The 21,889-nt window shown below is 38.2% G+C and overlaps 1 protein-coding gene across 22 annotated transcripts in view; it reads right to left on the bottom strand.

The window, feature by feature from the left end:
• SOX6 (SRY-box transcription factor 6) overlaps nt 1-21,889 on the bottom strand; it is a 561,796-nt gene that overhangs the window by 50,056 nt on the left and 489,851 nt on the right. For all 22 annotated transcript variants that reach the window (XM_072985711.2, XM_078383897.1, XM_078383892.1 and 19 more), the window contains one exon: nt 20,270-20,457. In XM_072985711.2, coding sequence (XP_072841812.1) covers nt 20,270-20,457 — 188 coding nt within the window. The remainder of the gene's footprint in view (nt 1-20,269; nt 20,458-21,889) is intronic.

Here is a 21,889-nt window from a genome sequence, read left to right as displayed (position 1 = left end):
ACGGGGTATCACAGTCAATGATGGAGCAACCCCAGCGATGACAGATGGACTGTGAGATTATTATCCCCTTATTTCCAAAGTCACCAAATCAGTCAACTCCTCAAGCATTATTTTTAAGTTTGCTTTACGTTAATAACTTTCTCTATACTTCTGAGGTTGGGATGATCAATTCTTTCCTCTTGTGCGTAAAGGGAAAATGGACTACTGAACTCAGCTGATAGAAGGCAAACAGGGACTTGGGTTATCCACTGGAGAAAGCAGACAGCAAAGAAGGGCAGGGAGTTGATGCTGGAAACTTCAGCTAAGTAGGACAAATATAAAATTGTGATCTCGGGGAAGAAAAGTAATGATAACAGTAAGCACAATAATGGCTTTTCTCTGCACTTAGGTAAAAGCTGAATTTTTGATGTGCACCGTATATTTTCATAAAATTTTATATACTATGTTTTATACACTTATTGGCTATTCCATAATAATGTGTGCGCGAACAGTAAAATTGCTCCTAAATTTATGTGTGTTATTTATTCGTTCCCACGTAACAATGCTTTTTGTTGTAAAAAATATTCTGTTTATTAATGTAACTTTACAACCACTGCATCCAAGATCCGTGGTAAATTAATGACATTTTTATTATTTTATAGTGTCATTAAATTTTTACTGATCACTCCATCAAATAGGAGCCATAAAGGCCATAATGTAAACTGGGACACTTAGATCAGAGGAGCAGGAAACCATTCCATATAGTCTGAAGTAAACGGCTTGCCATAAATGATATTTATACCATCTTTAAGCATGTGAGAATACTTGGACAAGTTTGGCAAAACTGTTTCAGTAGTGCAGTGGATTGTGTACTTAAATAACAGTTTACATGCTAGCAAGCGAAGTAGTAAGAAGAAAAAAAGAGAGACAGAGAGAGCGTGCACACATTTTAAACCATATAAAAGATGACTGATTACACACATCTCTTGAAAAACAATGTATGAAATGTAATAATACACTAGGTATCCCTCCCTTTTGGATTACCACAAGTGATCAGACTATAACCATTCCTCAAATTATTTCAACATGCCTCCCCACCCCCTTTCCACATCTGAAATTTATGTGGAACGTGGAGTGGAAAATGGCATACATGCTGATCATTGTGTCAAAGGGCTTTCTTCTCCCGCTTAATCTTTGCAAACAAATATATTTTGTTTAAGGAGACATAGTTGGACAGTGAGGTAATACTTTTTATTTCAAGAGTCTAGCTTAGTACATACCAACAGTTATTTTTAAAGCAAGTTTTGAAGCTCCCTGTTAATGTGGGTCATTTACAGGAACCGCAGAACAAATGCCTCTGGGACAGTTAACACACCCTGTGGACAATATTCCAGTTGCAAAGCAAGCAAATAATTTCAGCATGTTGTCTATATACATGCGTACACATAGACATGCTGCATCATAGCTAACTATTTTACACATACACACGCACACACACACACACACACACGCACACACATGCACACGCACAAGCACGCACGCGCACACACACACACACACACACACCTAGTAGCTTATTTCTTACTTGGTAGCTTCTCTCCTCAAGCTCAGAAATAATAAACTAGAGTGAGCAGCTTCTAGTTTGCAGTTTCTGCACTCAGAACCTTAAGTCCAGAACACAGAATATTGAATCCCACATCCAAGGAAGATCAACTGATCAGGTGGCTACGCACATACTTAGGGTCATATCTGGAAAGGTGTCCTATAACAGGCAGAGAAGCCTGTGGTTTCTCATCCAAATTGCTGTTATGTATGAAACAAGGGAAAAAATCTCAGAGAAATGGAAAAGCGCCTCCACTTTTCGCTGCAAAGATCAAGGCAGGCATTGTCCAAAATGTTCCTTTACTTTGCAGCAGAGGCTCTTATATAATTAAATCAGGCTCTGTTCAGAGTTTCTGAGAATGTCCTAAGCACAATAAGCATAATTAAAAATTAACACAAGATTATTAAGCCTTTGGCTCTCACATCAGACCTCACCAGTAAAGTTGCCTAGGAAACTGTTGTCTGTGGACGCATATATTTTTGCTTCTGGGTGCAAAAGGTTAGACAGATTGATAAATGTGGCAATTATTATTGGTTTTCTCTAAATTATATGTATAATATTAGAACCATAGGAAGATGTAGGGGTTTCTTCAAGATACTTCATATATCTTTTACAAGAGAAGGGAAAGGAAATGCAAATTGGTCCATCTCTGGGGCCATTCAAAGTGCTAGTTATGAACTAAAAAGCCTAAAATGACTTGGGTCCTGACTATATGAAGGACCATTTCTCCCTATAGCATCCTTTCCCGATTTTAAGAAGTCTGAGGTCCCACCCCACTCACAAGCATACTGAGGGCAAAAGAGATAGCCTTTTTGAAGGTGGAGTTCCATCACAGGAAAGGTAGGCTGATACTTTTCTTGCTGACTTCTGTTGACAGACAATAACTGTTTCATTCATGCACAGAATTTTGGCAAGTAATTGACTGCCAGAGTTGTTAATGGGAGATATTGCATTTGTAACTTTTTAATGTACTGCCAAATAGTTTTAAACTGTTTTATTAGCTGATATTTTAATATGTAATATGATTAACTGGTTTTTAGTAAAAAACAACAACAACAAACAAACCCTGAGTTTTTGATGATAAACCATCTTTTCAAGGCTGTGCATCTTATTAATTCAGGAAAAATCAAGAAAAGGCCACATGGTCGTGGAAACAATACAGATAGGGGACGTGATACCTTTAATTGACAACCGTGTGAATTTAGGACATTAACAACAGGATATAAGTTGGAATTGCCCACAAGAACCTGATGCACAGCCTTGAAGAAGATGATTTAACATCAAAGGCTTGATGTTTATTTTTGTTTTATACTCTTAATGGCTGATTAAAGGTATGACCTGTTCCTGTATTTGCTTTTCAGTATTATCATTTAATGAATTTTAACTGTATTAGTCTTTTTAAAATAGTGTAAATTGCCTTGAATCCCTTTACTGGCAGAAAGACAGGGTAATGAACGAATAAGTGAAAATTGTGCATATTGTGCCTATATTTGGATTGTGGTGATTATACTGGATTCCTTTCCATTGAGATGATAAAAATGGGATGCACAGCTTTGCCAGGTAAGGGTTGTGGCTTTTTCACCCTTCCCCAGACCTTGACAGCCCAAGCCTCCACTCCAGGGATCTGCCTGCACCTCAATACCCCCTCACCAGAAAAGCAATATTTCGGCACAAAAATCGGCAGTCATGTAGCCAGAAATGTCTGGAGTAGCAACCACGCAAAATTTCAGGGCCCTTGAGTAATTTTAAAAGTTAGACATACCCTTTAAAAAACTAAGAAACATAATTTAATATAAAACCTAACAAAACTCTGTTAAAAATATTTTATATTAATTTTGTCGTATCCAATTTGCAAGTTTTTAAAAAATATTTCAGTAGACTTTAGTTGTTCTTATGGAAGACTCACAGCCATATACACACTCCTGAAATTTCCTCATCCCCTCCCCTCCGGGTTGCCTCCCCTAGTTTGGAAACCAGCACCTTAGCAATCTATAGCTAACCCTGTCAAAGTCACATGAAATAAGAGGCTTAGCCAATTTTTTGTAGAGGAGCTGCTTTCTTGGGTGGAAAAATATGTCTATTATTCATAGCATGTATTTTTCCTTACCTATCTATTTGGCATTTGGCATGCTTTCTTTTGTGATGCTGGAAGATAAACTGAGGCTTGATTTGCAGGTTCAATTGCTGAAGCAAATACACCTGAAGAAATCTTGTTGTGTTAATCTCCGGAAATATGCATTACTATAACGTCTAGTTTAACCCTCCATTTATACACTGGACAAGAAAATAAAAAACACTAAGTTTTGACCAGCCAGTTGACAAACATTCCTTGATAAACAGTCAAGAAACTAAAAGATATAGAAGTGTTCGAAGGTTACTGGACAGAGGATCCTATCAGTGAAGGAATTAAAGCAGCACTGGAAGCAATTCAGCCAATCTAGTCCGTTCAGCTAGAGAAGCGGCTAAGGAAAAGTCAATCCTTAACATACCCAATTTGGGGGGGGGGGAGAGATAAGGAAGGCTGAGCGCAATGGGGGCCCTCTGAAAAGTTCCCTGCAAATCTTCAGGGAATGCAAAGAGGTGTGGGATGATAATCATTAAAAATCACCACCCCTCTCTTTCTATAAACATGAGTGTGAGTGAAGGGAGGTCTACTTACAGTTCTCTGGATCCAACCCCATGTTTAGCAACATTTGTGTGCTACGTCCAGAACATAATAAATGAAAATATTGTAAATGAAAGATTTGGAAGGTTAGTTTTGTTGGCTAGGAGCGAAGCTCAAGGTGAGAAGATGGATAGTGAGAATAGTTATATTTTTAAAAACTATCTACTCTGTGGGGGGCCTTTATGAAGCATTTTTTTATTAAAATCCCTCCTTGCTTCCAAGTTTATATTCACAAATCCTGACAAGCTGCCACACTTGCAGTCTTTCCTAAATTACAGACCTATTCCCATCAGATTACTTTCATCGAGATTATGGCGCTCAGTGAACCCCTCTTTAAATAGAAAGTTTCATGTCTTTGTTCAGCTGGTTTTAATATGGTTTCAACCAATTGCAAGGCTATTTATAAAGTTTGCAGCTCCCCAGTAGTTAAAGTTACAAAGCGTTCAGTCTTAAGCATATCCAGTTGTGTGGTAACCCAACAACTGCCTTCATGTGGTTTCCATCGTTTTATTTACACACAAAAGCATAATCCATGGCAGTATCAAAACACTTTGGGATTAACTCTTTGTTTTCAATTAGAGATGTGAATTGCTTTATGTATTTCAGATTCCAGACTTCACACTGGTTAATTTTCATGGATGATAATACACTGCAACCTTTTGCTTATACTGTATTAATGAAGTCTGCCCTTTAATTTTGAGATTGAAGGGTTTAGGCCAATAAAAATGAACTCCTTTTTAGTGAAAGGAAAGGAAAAATCATGATTTGTAGCACACTGCAATTTCAAGACCAAACAGAAACCTGGACTTTCCACAGGTCTGCTCAAAGATTTCATGGAAATAAATGTTTCGTATACATAAAAGTTTTGATGACACATTGTGTCACAGCACAAGCTATTCAAGTGCATCAATAAAAAAAACCCTCCTCGCCTCCCCAGAGGTTCTTTCCCTTTCTTTTCATCAGCAGACATACATAAGACTAGAAATTTATGTTACTTAGTAGCATCTGGGCTACCGTCAAGGCCAGGAAACGAGATTTGACAGGCTGATGATGGATCATGTAGAACAAACATATTATTTTTATGCATGAGTCCCCGCCCTGTTCAAGGAGGCAGTGATTTGCCCACTCCTAAAAAAACCTAATCTAGACTCAGGTCTAATGATCAACTTCCAACCAGTAGTGAACCTCCCTTTTCTGGGCAAGGTGTTCAAACATGTGGTGGCTGAGCAGCTCCAGGCTCTCCTAAATCCATTTCAATCGGGTTTCAGGCCATGTTATGGGACGAAGGCTGCCTTGGTCGCCCTGTTTGACAACCTTTGCCAGGAGAAAGACAGGGGGACTCGGTGCCCAGGGGTGCCTTCTTACAGCTGCAGAGAATACTTCAACTTCGCCCTTACCTGGATGAGCGGAGCCTGGCAACAGTCACACATGCACTGGTAACAACCAGACCGGATTACTGCATGCGCTATACATGGGGCAGCCTTTGAAGATGGTCTGGAGACTGCAACTGGCACAGAACCGGGCTGCGTGGCTGGTAAGTTGTGCAGCTGCATGGACTCATATTATGCTGGTTCTGAAAAATTTACACTGGCTGCCAGTTGCTGCTCGGGCCCAATTCAAAGTGCTTACTTTGACATATAAAGCCCTAAATGGCTTAGGACCTGGTTACCGCCTTCTTCCATACGAGCCTGCCCATCCTCTAAGATCAGGCCAGGAGGCCCTTCTGAAGGTACCATCCCTGAAAGAGGTGAGGGCATGGCATGTAGAAATAGGGCCTTCTTGGCTGTTGCCCCCCAACTTTGGAATGCCCTCCCTATAGAGATCCACCTGGCTCCAGCACTTTTGGCTTTTCGGCGCTGGGCAAAGACTTTTCTGTTTAGCCAGCATTTTAATTAAATAGTATTCTTTAGCTGGCCATATGAGCAGCAGGACATATTAATATTAATGTTTTAAGAATTGTTTTAATATAGGATATTTTATATTGTCTATTTTAATGTTTTTAATGTTTTAAAGTTTTAATATTGTTGTATGCCGCCCAGAAGCCACTGGTAATGGTATGGCTATAAATAAATAAATAAATAAATAAATAAATAAATAAATAAATAAATAAATAAATAAATAAATAAATAAATAAATAAACAAGCAAACAAGCAAACAAGCAAACAAGCAAACCAACCAACCAACCAACCAACCAACCAACCAACCAACCACCAAATGCATCATTTTAGGGAACATTTTAGAATTTAATATCATGTTTTCCTTCCTTCTTTCTTCCCAGTGGAGGATACAGAAATTTCAAGGAAGACATTTCTTGCCATCTTCAGCACTTAGTTTATTAATGGTTTCTTACACCTGAGCCCTCATGGTTCAGTCCAAAGTATTCAGAATAATTTACATGAGGTTTCCAGTCTTTCTCCAATAAAGGTGATTTACAGGACTTGCCAGGGCGAACTTTAACCAATAGAACAACATGCCTTGTCTTTTGACCATTTTTTTTGAAACGGCCAACTGATTATCTATGTTGTGGCACCTCAGTCCTACTCATTCATCAATGGCTGTACTAGGGACCAATGGGCTTAACCTATTTTATACTAGCCAGGATATCTTCCTTGTTTTAGGATGATTCTGTGAACCCGTAAAAGTATACATCTCAAGCAGCAAAAGCAGCAGCCATTTTATTTACAAGACACAAGGAATAAGTAGTACAAGATACTACTCCATTAGTTTCCGCCATTCTTTGTGATTTAATATAGGTCTTACACTGAATAGCATTTTTTTAAAAGTCCATTTTAAAATAAGAGCTTATGGGAGCTCCTGCTGTTGTGTTTTAGCAACTAGACCACAGTATTCTTCAAAACATGTAATAAGTATATTTGACTAATGTGTTAAAATGAAAGGGAAAGAACCCACATGATTCCTATCGCTGTATGTACGTTCACCAGTTTCAATCACACTGCGTCATATTATTAATAATATGCATGCATTCCACAAAAATTAGAACTTATTCTAGAAGACAGACTGATTACATGCATGCAGTGTAACTTAATGCATGGGAATGTAAATAAATAATGAAATGCATATCTTTTAAGGCAGAGGGGGTGAACCCAGAGATCCCCATATGTCAGAGGTTCACTGCATAAGTATTACTGCCTAGAGAAATTTGATAAGTATGCTATTCAGATCCATAGGAGTGAACAGCTTATCCACAACCAATGGCAGAGGCAACTTATAATTTATTCTTTAATATAATATAGAACAACGTCTGTGTTGTAGAAAAGTATTATCACTGCATCTGCACAGGGTGTGATATGATATGGTTTGGGGTATTTACCAAATTCCTACAACACCAGACCTCATTTCAGGAAGACTGTCTCAGTTTATAATATTTCCTACCTGTCACATATTTAAGCTGCATGTGCAGGAAGCTCTGATAATGCTCAGGGGGAAGCCTGAAATGCCTCTAAAGATACAGGATGGATGACAATGGAACAATGATGCTAACATCATTATGCCATGTTTCTTTCTTGTATCTACATCACCACTGCATTTTCCGGTGATTAATTCTGCTTGAAGAAAACTGTGTTGCTTGCTGCTGGTGTCAGAAAAGCAGCATTATTGTATGCAAAGTTATACTAAATACTGAATTAAGTAACGTCTATGACAAACCGCCACATAACATTTCTAATACTAAAAGCCATGGATTGACTAACAATATTCAGTTCTTCAAAAACCTCCAGTTTATGTATGTGGGATATTGTGCTTCTATATCCAAGATTCAAAACACCCAGAAACATCTTGATGTTACTGCACAGTATCATGCCTGCACTACCAGCAAGAAAAAGGATGCCAAACTATACACAGCAAAGAGCAGACTGAACGCTGACAATACTTAACGGTCTGGCAGCAGTCAAGATGGTCTACAGGACATCTTCTTGTACTCACTACCATTCATGAAGTGACATCAAGCAAGGGAAGCTGATTCCTTCTTTTACTAGTCAACCACTTCTCACAAAGCCATTGTCAGGGCTATTTTTCAACAAGCATGGATGGCAGTGAGCATCCTGTACGGTATCCTGTAGACTATCTTGATGCTGCCATTGGTGTCATCAACACTCGTGGCTGTTTTTTGACAAGGGTGAATAGTTAGTCAGTTCATGGCTTTTAATATAAAAAATGAGAAGAGCAACTGTGAAGAAGCAAAGAACCAGTAGTGGCTTCCACCTGACTATATTGAACTGAGAACAGCTCCATTCAACACAAGGACAGTATTTACATTACCCATGACTAGCAATTCTATGCGGCCTCCAAAAGGTCGAAGGAAGGAAGGAAGGAAGGAAGGAAGGAAGGAAGGAAGGAAGGAAGGAAGGAAGGAAGGAAGGAAGGAAGGAAGGAAGGAAGGAAGGAAGGAAGGAAGGAAGGAAAATTTGTACTTTCAGGGCATTACAATTACAAAACCTGGAAAAGCATTCCATTCATTTTAGGAAAAAAAATGTTAGGATGCTGCCCATCAAGGAGTGGGTTGGCATGTGAAATTCAGTAAGGGCAGATTCCAAAACCCTCTGTGCACTCTTATTTATTTATTTATTTATTTATTTATTTATTTATTTATTTATTTATTTATTTATTTATTTATTTATTTATTTATCTTACATGCCGCCCACACTACCCAAAGGTCTCTTTTATTTCATTATAAAATAAAAGGAGTAAGTCATCACACTATTCAACCTTCACTTATTAATAGTGCAATTGTATTTTTATGATTATATATATTTTTATATTGATTTATTGTTACGTTGTAAGCCACCCCGAGTAGACATGGTCTAGAGGGGCGGGGTATAAATTTAATAAATAAATACATAAATAAATTCACTTGAATACAGGAAAAAAATAAAGCTATATAGCATATACAGACTGAAGTAGACTGAAAATAATACTAGCCAAAATACCGATATCTCAGATGTGTGATCTGAAAGGGTACTACTGGCAAGGACCCAGCTGTATTCCTCTGCTAACAGATTAAGTCTTCTGAGTGGAACAGATGTTGTGGCTGTTCTTAGTGTTGCTCCTGCATCCCCAGCCTCATGCTCCTTCCAAATCTGCTCCTGGAAGCTGGGAGGAGTCAGAGGGTTGCTGCAGGAAGGAGGTGGAAATCCTGTTTTCGTCAAAGGAGTCATTTCTCACAAAACTGTATTTCAGCCATGATGAATCACTTCTCTCTCTCTCTCTCTCTCTCTCTCTCTCTCTCTCTCTCTAAGATATGATCAAAGTTCCCAGCAGGCATTTTGCCTGGCTGTTTTCAATGGATTACATAAGGTTTTTTAAAAGGTGGAACTTTATAAAATTTGGATTCTCATTTTAATTCATAATGTGTCAATAACTGCAAAACATTTTGGATGTTCTTTACTGTAACAAAGAAACATCCACCTTACAGAGAAATGTGGGAAATTTGAAGTGCATAGGTGAGTAGGGGGGAAAGAACATATTCAAACCTCCCAGTGTCTTCTCTACTGCAAAACATGGCCCCTTCCTCACCTCCATAGGAAGCCAGATTCCTTGACCAGCACCAACCTCCAACCATGTAGTTAGGCATTAAGGCTGTTAATTTTCCAGCTTCAGGTATGCAAAGAAAGAATACTTTTTGTGAAAACATCAGAAATGAAACTATTTCTAGGCAGTGCTAGTTATTGTTGTTATGTGCAGCCAAATCACCCCAAAATTATGGCAACCCTACGAATGAGTAACCTCTAAAACGTCCTCTCCTCAACACCCCTGCTCAGCATTTGTCAACACAAGCCTGTGGTTCCTTTTGTGAGTCAATCCATCTCATATTTGTTCTTCCTCTTTTCCTGCTGCCTTCTGCCTTTTCCAGCATTACTGCCTTTTCAAGAGGACCTTGGCTTCTTGTGAGGTGCCCAAAGTAGGACAACTTCATTTTTGCCTCCAGGGATAGTTCAGGCTTGATTTGCTCTAGGACCTGCTTGTTCGTGCTACTGCCACATTTTAAAAAGGAAACACAAACATAAACCTCTTTGCTAGAAGTCTCCATGACTACAATCTCTCTCTTTAAAAAAGACACAGCAAAAGTCGCAGGTCTCACCTTTCCATAAGATACCTCATTCTGTGTTTCTACATGATCAAATTCTAATTGCATCAGATACATTCGGTGCAGCGCTTCACCGTGTGAGAGTGGTATTGTAATCATTTAGCTATTCAAAAGAAAATTTAATTCCTGATCAGGCCACTAAAAACAGTGTGGCCTATTGTTATACTAGGAGAAAGCTGGTTTAGAAAAAAATATATCCAAGGAAACATGATAATTAAATGCATATGAAAGAAGTAAACCTTTTTCCCTGGAACCATGCATGCATAAAAAAAAGAGCATCAATCTTCCATATCACAATATCAAAGCAAACTTAAGACAAAGCCAGATACACTGCTGCCATACAATGTGTTTTCCATCTTGGGGAATATTAACATTAATCCTGTGCCTAATTTAAATACTGCTGTACAGCAACATACATCTAAATTATTGAGGCTTAAACAGCTTTCAAGAGTCCAGCTCTACACTTCAAATAAAAGGGGGCAGTATTACACCAGTAGTTTCATACTACCCAAATATGTGTCAAGGGGGCTGATGAAGAATCAAAAGCACAAGTGTTCAACAGAATTTTAATTGCTATTTTGGGCACTCTTACATTGGACAATAAACCACTGGTTTTATTGTTGGTATGATTTGTTTTGCTTGCAGAATTACACAGGAAACACAGTCTGAAACGCTGGAATTTAAAGCTGCAAAACTGCAGCTTAGAAATCCAAATGCAAAACTAAAGTACTTGCTGCTTAACAAAGTATAGCAAAAACAGGAACAAAGCGATACCTGTACGGCCAGAATGTGCCCAAGAAGAGAATGGGCATAATATATATGAACTCTTGCCTAGCAGTCTGGATTGTTGAAATGTACACTGCATGGGACTGCCTTTGAAGACAAACTAATGGTCCAAAAAGCAGGGCCATGGGGGGGGGGTGTTGGTTCTTCCGGGTCTTTCTATAGGCCTGATCTCATGTGAGTTCCATTCACTTCCTGCCTGCTTCTTGGCTGATGTTGGTTCTGGCTTTAAAACATTAAACACTGCAGAACCAGTGGGTATTAAAATCCATGAGGAAACAAGACAATATTTGGAGCTATTTAGCTAAGAAAAAGGGAAGTAAGGGGAGTCATGCAGACATATACAACTATAACATTGAGAAAGCAGATAGGGAGGGCTTTTCCTCTCCTAACACTCAAATTCAAGATCACTCACTGAAGGTCAATGGGGCCAAATTCAGGATAGATGAAAGGAAACACTTATTTACACAACAGATAGTAGAACTGGAATTTGCTCTTGTAAGCAGTACTGATGGCCACCAACCTAGACTTAGAGTGGCACATAAGCTTCTTTTAGGCTACTGTGCATAATAACTATTTCTTAACTGTAGTATCAAAGGCAATATGTCACTCAATACTTACTACGGAAAACAAGTAGAAGGGTGTTTATTACCCTCATGTCCTGTTACGGGCCTCCCACAAATAATAGTTTAAAAAGAATCCTAAACTAGGCAGGCCTTCTATCTATCTGATCAAGCATAGCTCTCTTTACATTCCTCTGCAATGTCAAAAACTATGAACATTTCTGAATTAAGTGAGCATTGTGTCTTATGCCAAAAAGTCAACAGACACTTTGCAGCAGTATTGTCATGAACTGGGCCTGACTACAACTATAAAAAGGAAAGAAATTATACCAACCATCATTACCACCAATCATGTCTTAGCCATTTAAAAAAGGGGGGGTTAACAAAGATATTAAGCACAACCTATTGTTCCACATATATGCATATATCCTACAGACAGGTACGTATGCCTGTTACAAGCCATGCAATGTTTAGGCTAATGGTTCCTGGATTGTGGAATGGCAGTGGTATGTGTTGAACCTTTATTACTCATTTTTAGATGTGGTTCGAAATTAAGTTCATTTCAGCAGACTCTTTTTAACAGTTTTTAACAGATTTTTAAAATTGTTGCTTTTTAAATCATTCCTGTTTTGTTGCTATGGATTTTTTTTTAATATGATGTTGTTTCAAAAACTTTAGAAGCCACTCTGAGTATTTGTTCATATAAATTTGGTGAAACACAAAGATAACAACCCAAGGTTGGGCAGTGTATTTCTTTTTTTAAAAAATACAATAAATGGCAACATGATAAAAACTACAAGAAAAATATGCAAAGAAAATATGGCTTGTTCCACTGAAAATTAACAGTGCGACAAAGATTAATCTCTTCTTGCGAACACTATTTTTCTCTGGTAAACTTTTTCAGATTTAGTAAACAGCTACACATGAACGAAAGGCTCCCAAAAGTTGCTACAGTCGACTCCATAAATAATTTGTCCATTAAAATAGTCCCTACATATTCTGTGCTGCTCTATCTCCTCCAAAGGAGCCGTTACAGTCTATCAAGTCTACTCCATTTGACCAACAGACTATGACATGTCCAATGGGAAAAAAATAAAAATTCATATTTTAAAATGTCTAAGCTTCATTTTCCATTCGAATCATTATGACCTATGGTAGGCTTTTTATTTAAAAAGGAAGAATATGTGGATATATACCTAGAAGTGGGGGTATAGAGAGAACTTTTGTTTTGTTTTCAGTGGTTTCCTGAGTCCTGTCATGCAGAGACTCCTCACCAAGATTTCTCTCCCACCAGCTACATTTCTCAGCTTCCTGCAAAAAACAAGACCTGCCTATTTCATTTTTGCCTTTTCCATCCACCTCTATTGTGTGTTGTTTTTTTTACATGAGACAGAGGCAGGTTCTGCACAACTTGTGTTTGTAACTTTTATTTGTTTATATGTTTGTTTATTAGATTTCTATCCCGCTCATCTAGACCATGGGACGTCATGGGACATGGTGGCGCTGCGGGCTAAACCGCAGAAGCCTGTGCTGCAGGGTCAGAAGACCAAGCAGTCGTAAGATCGAATCCACGCGATGGAGTGAGCGCCCGTCGCTTGTCCCAGCTCCCGCCAACCTAGCGGTTCGAAAGCATGCAAATGCAAGTAGATAAATAGGGACCACTTCGGTGGGAAGGTAACAGCGTTCCGTGTCTAAGTCGCACTGGTCATGTGACCACGGAAGATTGTCTTTGGACAAAAACGCCGGCTCTATGGCTTGGAAACGGGGATGAGCACCACCCCCTAGAGTCGAACACGACTGGACAAAAATTGTCAAGGGGAACCTTTACCTTTACCTTTACCATCTACTCTGGGCGGTTTACAAATTTAAAAACAATAAAACCAATTAGCATAGTGATTTTAGTGATTGAATTTTAGTGACTGAATCACTAAAATTTAATTTTAGTGATTCCATAAAGTACTTTGCAACTTCAAACTTTGGATATCGTTGGGAAACTGATGATAGCTGCATAACGTTTCTGGGTGCAACACATAGTTATGCTGCTAATTAGGTTCATGGATTCATTGCAAGAGCATGGATTTATCTCAAGAACCCCTGATTGTGAGAGAAATAAGATTACATTTAATGTTGCTGATTCTCCTTGAGTATTTTAAGAGGTATAGATCTACAGAACTGAAGCCAGTTAACAAGGAACCAATGGTGTCAAAATTACGGCATTCTCCTTATCATTGTTCAAAAAACCGAAGAAAGAAAAAAACTATTGTCATTAATTTCAGTGAAGGGAATTCCAAAGAATATTGGTCCCTTTCCAGTCTCTTTTTAAACTGTGTGCACCATATTCATTAGAATATGTAAACCTTACTCCATAATCAAGAAATCAGATGTGATGTATGCAAAAATGATAGTGCTTTTTAAATAAAAAGATTGACAATGAGACTATATCAGAATAATCTCACTGTCAACTTTGTTTTAAAAACATTCTTTTTTGCATAAGTCACTGAAAGAGCTATAATTCTGCTAGAAAGTTATATAATTAAAGCAAATAAGGAAATGTCATGATTAAATGTCATGATTTCAAAGTTACCATTCATTTCAGATTTTTAGCTCTGTAACTGAGATGAAATGAATAGATTTCATCTCAGTTACAGAGAAGTTAAAACCTGCAAATGATCAGTAGAAACATACCTACTATCTGAATTCTAATCATCACACAATTGGATGATAATATTTTTAGAAAGAGTTAGCAGTCCCTTGCAGAAACAAATGTAATTCTCTGCATTCTCATCAGACACTCTTTATTGTTGAAATTTGGTCTAAGAAAATTTAAAACTTACAGCATGTTTCACGCTGATGGTGGTCAAGTCATCAGCAATTTTGGGGGATCTTAAAAATCAAAATACAAGTCTTCATTTTGTCCTCAGAAGCAAAAAGAAGCATTCTTCTCACCAGTGAGGATGATGAAGAATCTCTTGGCACGAAGATGTTTTGCACAAATTTTTCCCTTTTTGGCACAAGTTTTAGCATAGAACTATGTAATTTTGTGAAATTGTGCAAATTGTACAAATTTCTCAAACTACAACTACTGTAGCTTTGTTTAAGAGTTTGAATCACAAGTTGGGTTGCTCTCATCTTTCTTAACTATCAGGCAGTCCTTCTGTCCCTGCTTAGTGTGCTGTATGTGCTATTTGCTTCCGAAGGCGGAAAACACTGAAGACAAGCTGCATGAAAAACAGTCCTGCATGGAAGGAGGAGTTTTCCCCCCAGTCTCATCTAGAAGCAAGGAATCTCACTGAGTTTTAAAATTCCCTTTCAAGTTGTTTTCATTGCGTCAAGGGAGTCTAAACTGCTGAGAACTATGAAGTTAGCAAGTATTCATTCCTAATAAAATGACTGATTTTGCTTTGATTTTTCCAAGTCTCACCTGCGTTTTCCCCATGCTTGTTCTGCACTTGATTGCTTTTCTTCCCATACTGAAATATATAATTTTTACATGTTTTCCTAATGTGCATATTTATTTATGTAATCTGCCAAATACATGCATTTTGTTACACGTTTTTCTTAATTTACTTCCTCCCACAACAAAAGGACGCTTATTGTGGGAGGAAATGTATGCATTTTAGCCATTTACATTTTAAAATGTATGTATGCCATGTGGAAATTATTGAGGCACAGTGAAGCTCTTCTTGCAGCAAATCTCAAGAGGTGTGAACATTCTACTTTTGTCAAGACAGTTGTTCTTACATGCCATTAAATCTTCCCTCACATATAACAACTGTATGAGTGAGCAAACTCCAGACTGTTCTGTCCTCAAAGGCCCTGCTCAGCTCTTCCAAAATCAAGGTTGTGATTTCCTCTTAGGGTGTCAATCCACCTCATATTTGGTCTTCCTCTTTTCCTTCTGCCTTCCACCTTTTCCAGCATTATTGTCTTTCCAGATAATCCTGTCTTCTCATGAAGTGTCCAAAGCAGGACAGCTTCAGTTTCAATCTTTTTACCTCCGGAGATAGTTCAGGTATGATTTGATCTATGGCCCCTTGTTTGCCTTCATGGTATCCACAAAGCTCTCTTCCAGCACCACATTTCAAACAAATCAGTTTTCTTCATGTCAGCTTTCTTTACTATCCAGCTTTCACACCCATACGTGATGACTGGAAATACAATAGTATGGATTACCTTGGCTTTCATCTCCAGTGACACATCCTTACACTTGATGATCTTTTCTAATTCTTTCATTGCTGCCTTTCCAAGATTACTACTTCTTCTGATTTCCTGGCTGCAGTGTCCATTTGGATTGATGATTGAACTAAGGTAAACAAAATCTCTAACCACTTCAATTTCTTCATTGTCAACATCAAAATTGTGTACATCTTCTCTGTAGTCATGTTTTTTGAACTTCTTGATGTTCAGCTAGTCTTGCTTTGGTACTTCCTTCCTTCAATTTCACTAAAAGTTGTTTCAAATCACTGCTGCTTTCTGCCCGTAAGACAGTGTCATCTGAATATCTTAAAGGATTGATATTTCTTCCACCAATTTCAGTGAATCTAGTCTGGCTTCCCATATATGTTCTGCATACAGACTGAACAGAAAAGGGGATTAAAAAGCATCCTCATTTGATGCTTTTGCCTATTGGAAACCATTCTGTTTCTCTATTTTCCACCTAACAGTGGCTTCTTGTCCACAATACAAGTTGTGTATCAGGACAATCAAATGCTGAGGCACACCCATTTCTTTCAGAACAAGCCAGTTTCCCATGATCAAGACAGCAGAATCTCCACCCCCCACAAAAAAAACTCTTCATGCTGCATGTGAATTAGTCCACCCACAATCAAGCAACTTGATCTTTAATGTTCTGTCAATATAACCAGTGCTATTTATAATAATACAGATGCAAGTACAGAGGTGTAAACAGGTAGAATTAGTTCTCTGTTTTCAGTCCTTTTTTCATCTGTAAGCTTAAAGAGAAAATATTAAAAATTCCCAGTTCCAAATGGAGGTCAGCAGTCTGAAGGATGGACAGATCCTATTGTCCTCATGCACAAGATTGGCCTTAATAAAAAAACCTCACATCAAAGCTTCAGTTCTTTCACTTTCGTTACAAAGAATTCTTTCACAGTGGTAATCTTTACTAAGTGAGTTTTAAAATACCATCACTTAAATGAAGCTTTGTGAAAATAAATATTTATTAGGGTTCTGTTTTGTTTTGTTTTTGGCAAGCCACAGTTAATTCTCTAGAGACAACGGGGGGGGGGAACGCTTTTGCAAGCACAGGTCCTTTTCCCCTTGTTGTTCTGAGAAATGTAATAAGGTACCATATAAAATGCAAATGAAAAGACATCTCTTTCTATTTGCAGGGTTATTTTCTCTTTGTGCATATGACTCTACGAAATGATCCTCAGACCCCTATCTTTCTCCCTGAGGAAATGGTTCAAAGACAGCTGCCAGTGCCACAGATTCTCAGCTTGCTGACAAATACTGTTTGGATTAGGAGGAAAAGTCAATACAAGCAAAATGTAAAAATCTATATGCTTTTGTTGTGTTGAAAATGAACCAGAGGTTCTCACTTTGGTCTCTCCCAGCATGCTGTAACTTGGTCAGTCCTTCACTTATGTGTGCTTTTATTCACGTGTGCCTTCATTACAAGATCAAAATACGTTACTCACTTCCTGGTGAAATGGGCCCACACCGTACAAGGGACAATGCAGGTGCACCATAGTTCTTCAGCCTGTTTCTTCTTCAGCCACCCTGACTCACCAACAAAAACTCTGACACTCTGTTTAGAGACTGGGAAAACTTCCATGCAGTCTCATTGCATGGACAACAACACACAAAAGAAGTATCATGTTACACAGTTCAAGATGGGAGTGATATATATTAGTGTCACAGTTGGGGGGAAAATGTGTCACTCAGCTCTCACAAATCACTTTCAGGAAGCTATGGTGGCAAACAACAGGCATGCTGAATCCGAAGTTACTTCCTTTATGTGGTTGGATTCACTGGTACGCCCCGCAAACAATTCCCCAACATCTTTACTGCTCTATGACTGACCCTTATCGCAAGTCATATTCTCAAAAACACTGTAAATCCAGCAGAAACAAAGTAAACTGGGCACAGCCACCTAGTAATCTTCATGACTTAAAAAGAAACCCACTAAAAGCAGAGAGAGATTGCTAATTATGAAGCACTGGCAAATCTTGATCTAGAAACCAACAAAGAAACTGAGTTCCAATGGATCATTATATTTATGAACACCTTCTGTACCCATTGCCTCTTGGGACCTATCCAGCTTTTCTATTTCATTCACCAAATGTGCAAGCTACAATCTGTGCACTACTGTGTAACATGCCATTGTCTTCTCTATTGGCCAGACCAAAGTATCTGACAATTCGAAAAACTGCATGGTTAAATTTAATTCTGACTAAAACCAAATTTCAGTTTGAATGTATGAATTAATGTGTACAAGTGTACCAAAAGAAGTGCATCTACTCTGTAGTAAAATAAATAAATAGTTAAACAGAGTGATTGGAAGCCCATGCGCCAGTTCAATGCAATTACTTCAACCATGACTTATTAAATTGTAAATGAGCATTCTGCACTTTCCTTGGTCCTCACTCTTTTTTTAAAAACTTTTCTCTTGGTTACTTTAAACAAGAGTTTTTCTGTTACACCCAAAAAGGGAAACTTTGATTAGGGAAGTTGAAATGGTTCTGAATTTGATGACTTAAGTACATGCCTCTGATGGAATATATTTGTGGCTTGTTTGCTCATTTGACGATATTACAATTTATCCCACAGTATTTGCAGCAATTAACTGTAGATCAACTGTAGCATTTATTGCCAACGACACAATGCAAAAGTAGGTGTGAGTAAGCCCCATTCTTTTTCATGTTAATGTATTTTGCTCTGTTGGCAGAGGGCTTATGCCTTTTTGTGATTATCCCTGCAAGTGCTTAGCTTTAGTTTCTGTTATGTACAACTGCCTATACCGGTGTGTCCTAGGTAATGTCTTCAATGTGATGTGTTTTGATAGGTAATCTGAATCACCCCCTCCTCCTCCAGTGAGTTCTTCTCCCCTTTTCATAGAAGATTTTTGTTATGGTTCTGTATACTTAAGCACTGTTTCAGGTCAGCACTGTGTCAGCTAAACACTTGTCCTGTAATTTGCAGCAGATCTGATTGGAGACAGGAGGAAAAGATTTCTTCCCCATTTATTCCCCCCACCCCACTGATGTGTGGAGGAAAAGGAGATGGAGGATGGTAGAAGAGGAAGGAGGGAAAGAGGAAGGTAAATGAGGGTACCTGTTTCCTTTCTTTGCAGATGGATCTTTGTCTGGCTTGCAATTTGTGAGTAGAACCTATGTATCAGTATAGGAAGTATCTTTTTTTTAAAAAAAAAAAAGCAAAACTAAAACCAAGAATGCATGAAGTGAGCTGTAATCAGCAAAGCTGGACTCTTTAACAATTGGGATCATTATTTGTCATATGAACTTAGCTCTGCATCGCCTGTCAACTAAAAAAAAAAAGAGAGAAGAGAGGACAGATGAAGGGAGGTGTGAAAGGAAGAGGTAGTAAATAAGTGGATATCAATTGTACTGATTGGAACGTGCTGTGGAGACTCTTGCAATGGGGATAATTATCATTTCCATGTGAACCACTACAGCTATTTCAGGAGCAGAAACTGAGATATATAAACTCAGTTTATATATATATATAAAACTTCAAATCAATTCAAATAAGCGTCGGATATCTTTCAGTTCAGAACACAAATGACTAAGTTTAGACTTAGCAATGTTGACAACATTATGCAAGGTATGGAGAAAGTGAATAAAGGTAAGTTTTTCTACTTCCCTCGTAATAGCTCGGTAATAAGTTCAAGACCAACCAAATAAAGTATTGTGTTCAAAGGATGCATAATTTATTTATGGAATTCATTGCTGCTTCAAAGGTGACCACTTCACTTAAAACATGTGTGTGTGTGTGTGTGTGTGTGTGTGTGTGTGTGTGTGTGTGTGTGTGTGTGTGTGTGTGTTAGGTAATGTTGCCCTAGAATGTCTGTCAACTGAAAACCAAACAGAATCCTTGATCAGTCACAATATGCCACCAAATGTCGAGCGCTTGGTGAGTATGGAATAGCAGGGGAAGGTTACGTGGTTCATGTCCTGCTAGAGGGCTTACCAGAAAAAAATCACTGACCACTGTGTAAACAGAAAGCTGGCCTAGAGAGGTCTCTGCTTGGACCAATAGGCTTCTTCTTATGTTCATTAGGTACACTGGACATGACTAAATAGGTAAGTAAGGTTGCCCTCTCTCCTAGCATATATACCATATTTTATATTTGTATGTCTGGGAGCCTATGCCTTATTTCTCCTGTGGCAAAGTTATTCTGGTTAATTCATACTCAGTTCTTCTTATTTCTAATGGAGCTAAATGACATAGTTGAAAATTATTTATGCCAGCACCAAAGAAGTTTAAACAGAGTGTGGTAGAATTGGCTGCATTAGGTTAAAAGGGCAGAGGCCGAATAATAGCTTCAAATAAGATGGAGCAGCTGAAATGACAGGAGAGGAACACAGTACCTTTTCAGTCCGACAGTTGTTTAGACCCATGTTATTCATGGAGGGAAGTTTTCCATCCATACCATGTGGTTGTTGCTGCTGCTGCTCCCTCTGGATCTGTTCTCTCATCTTTCGAGCCTCCTGAATGGCTTTCATTACTGTGTCCTGGTCCCCAAACAGGGCAGGCGAGTTAAGACTGGAAAGGATGTCTAGCAATAACAGAAATAACTTCATTTAAGGCCATGTTTAAACAACCAGATTTTAAAACAATATATTAACATGTCCTCTTTGGTTATAAGTGAAGCTTGTCTCGCATGTGCACACACATGCACAAGCAAATACACATAACCACTTGCCCAATAAATGAGTTAACAAGCTAGTTATTTCATATGTAGCTAATTGGGGAAAAAACTGTGAAGTCTTGGCTTTGGCATGAGGACTAATGATTAGGTATGGGCAGCAATTCAGATGGTTTCTTTTCCAGACTGATGTGTTCTTAACTGAAAATCATCTCGTTACAGCTATCAGCATAGCAAAGCCATTTGTTATATGAGTGGTTTTAGTTAAACCATGGTTTAAAAGAATTTTGTGCCTAAGGATCAGAACAGGTTGCCACCAATTCTCACAGTATGCTTATACAGACATAAAGGGAAAAAAGACTGACTGACTGACTTATTTATTAATTTTCTGCATTTATTAATTTTCTGCCCATTAAGACTATCTTCTTTCCAAGCCCAACATGCAGTTCTATGCCAGTATTGGCCATGCGCCATCAAGTTCATTCCAACTCATGGTGACCCCCTTTCCAGCAAGAATTCAAACAGCTGCATCGTGCCTATTCCTAGGTTCCGAAATCATCTCTGAACACAGAGCCATATTTTTTTCCAGAATTATTTTATACCTATATATGCATGACATACAGTAGTTTTATGTTTACTGCGTGCTCTAGTAGTCTGTATTTGTTTCTTTTAAGAAGTTTTGTTTACTCTGAATTCTTGTGGATAACATAAGTAATTGACTCCTGGTTATTTTACTGCCATACAATCCTGTGAATTAGGTAAAACCCCATATACTGCCTTGCTCCTGGCTACTATATTCACCTACAGAGGACACAAGTCAAATCCAATAACTTATCCCAACTAGAGCAGATCCCCTGAATGAATGGATTTTGTTAAATCAGCATATAAGTAGATCCCATTGACTCAGTGGGCACACTCTAGTTGGAATTTAGTGCACAGAATGTGACCTTACTTTGTATTTTACCATATCACTTAATAATTCCTTAGTGATTTAGGGTTTTGCTACTGAAAAAGCAAAGGGGGGGGTGGTAGTTATTTTCCTCCTAGAGCATCTACTGAATGATACCTGCCTGATAAATTAATTCTTGAAACAGTAATGTAAAAGCTACCAGGTTCCAAGCTCCAGGAGACACTGCTTTAAACACTATGCAAAATTTAATTAGTCTTTCATTGTTGTTGAGGACCATACTAAATTCAAAATTCTCTAGTCATGGGATGGCATGTTACAGCATGTGTTTAAGACTATGTGTGTTATCACTTTAATGTAAGCCAGAAAGGTGTAAATAAACTGAGACAATACATTTTGATTCCACTCTGATCATGGTTCAGGTGTGAAATAATC

This window comes from Pogona vitticeps, chromosome 1 (genome assembly GCF_051106095.1).
Source record: "Pogona vitticeps strain Pit_001003342236 chromosome 1, PviZW2.1, whole genome shotgun sequence".
Lineage (NCBI taxonomy): Eukaryota > Metazoa > Chordata > Lepidosauria > Squamata > Agamidae > Pogona > Pogona vitticeps.
The sequence above is the reverse complement of the archived record's forward strand: the minus strand, read 5'-3'. Positions and strand labels throughout refer to the sequence as shown.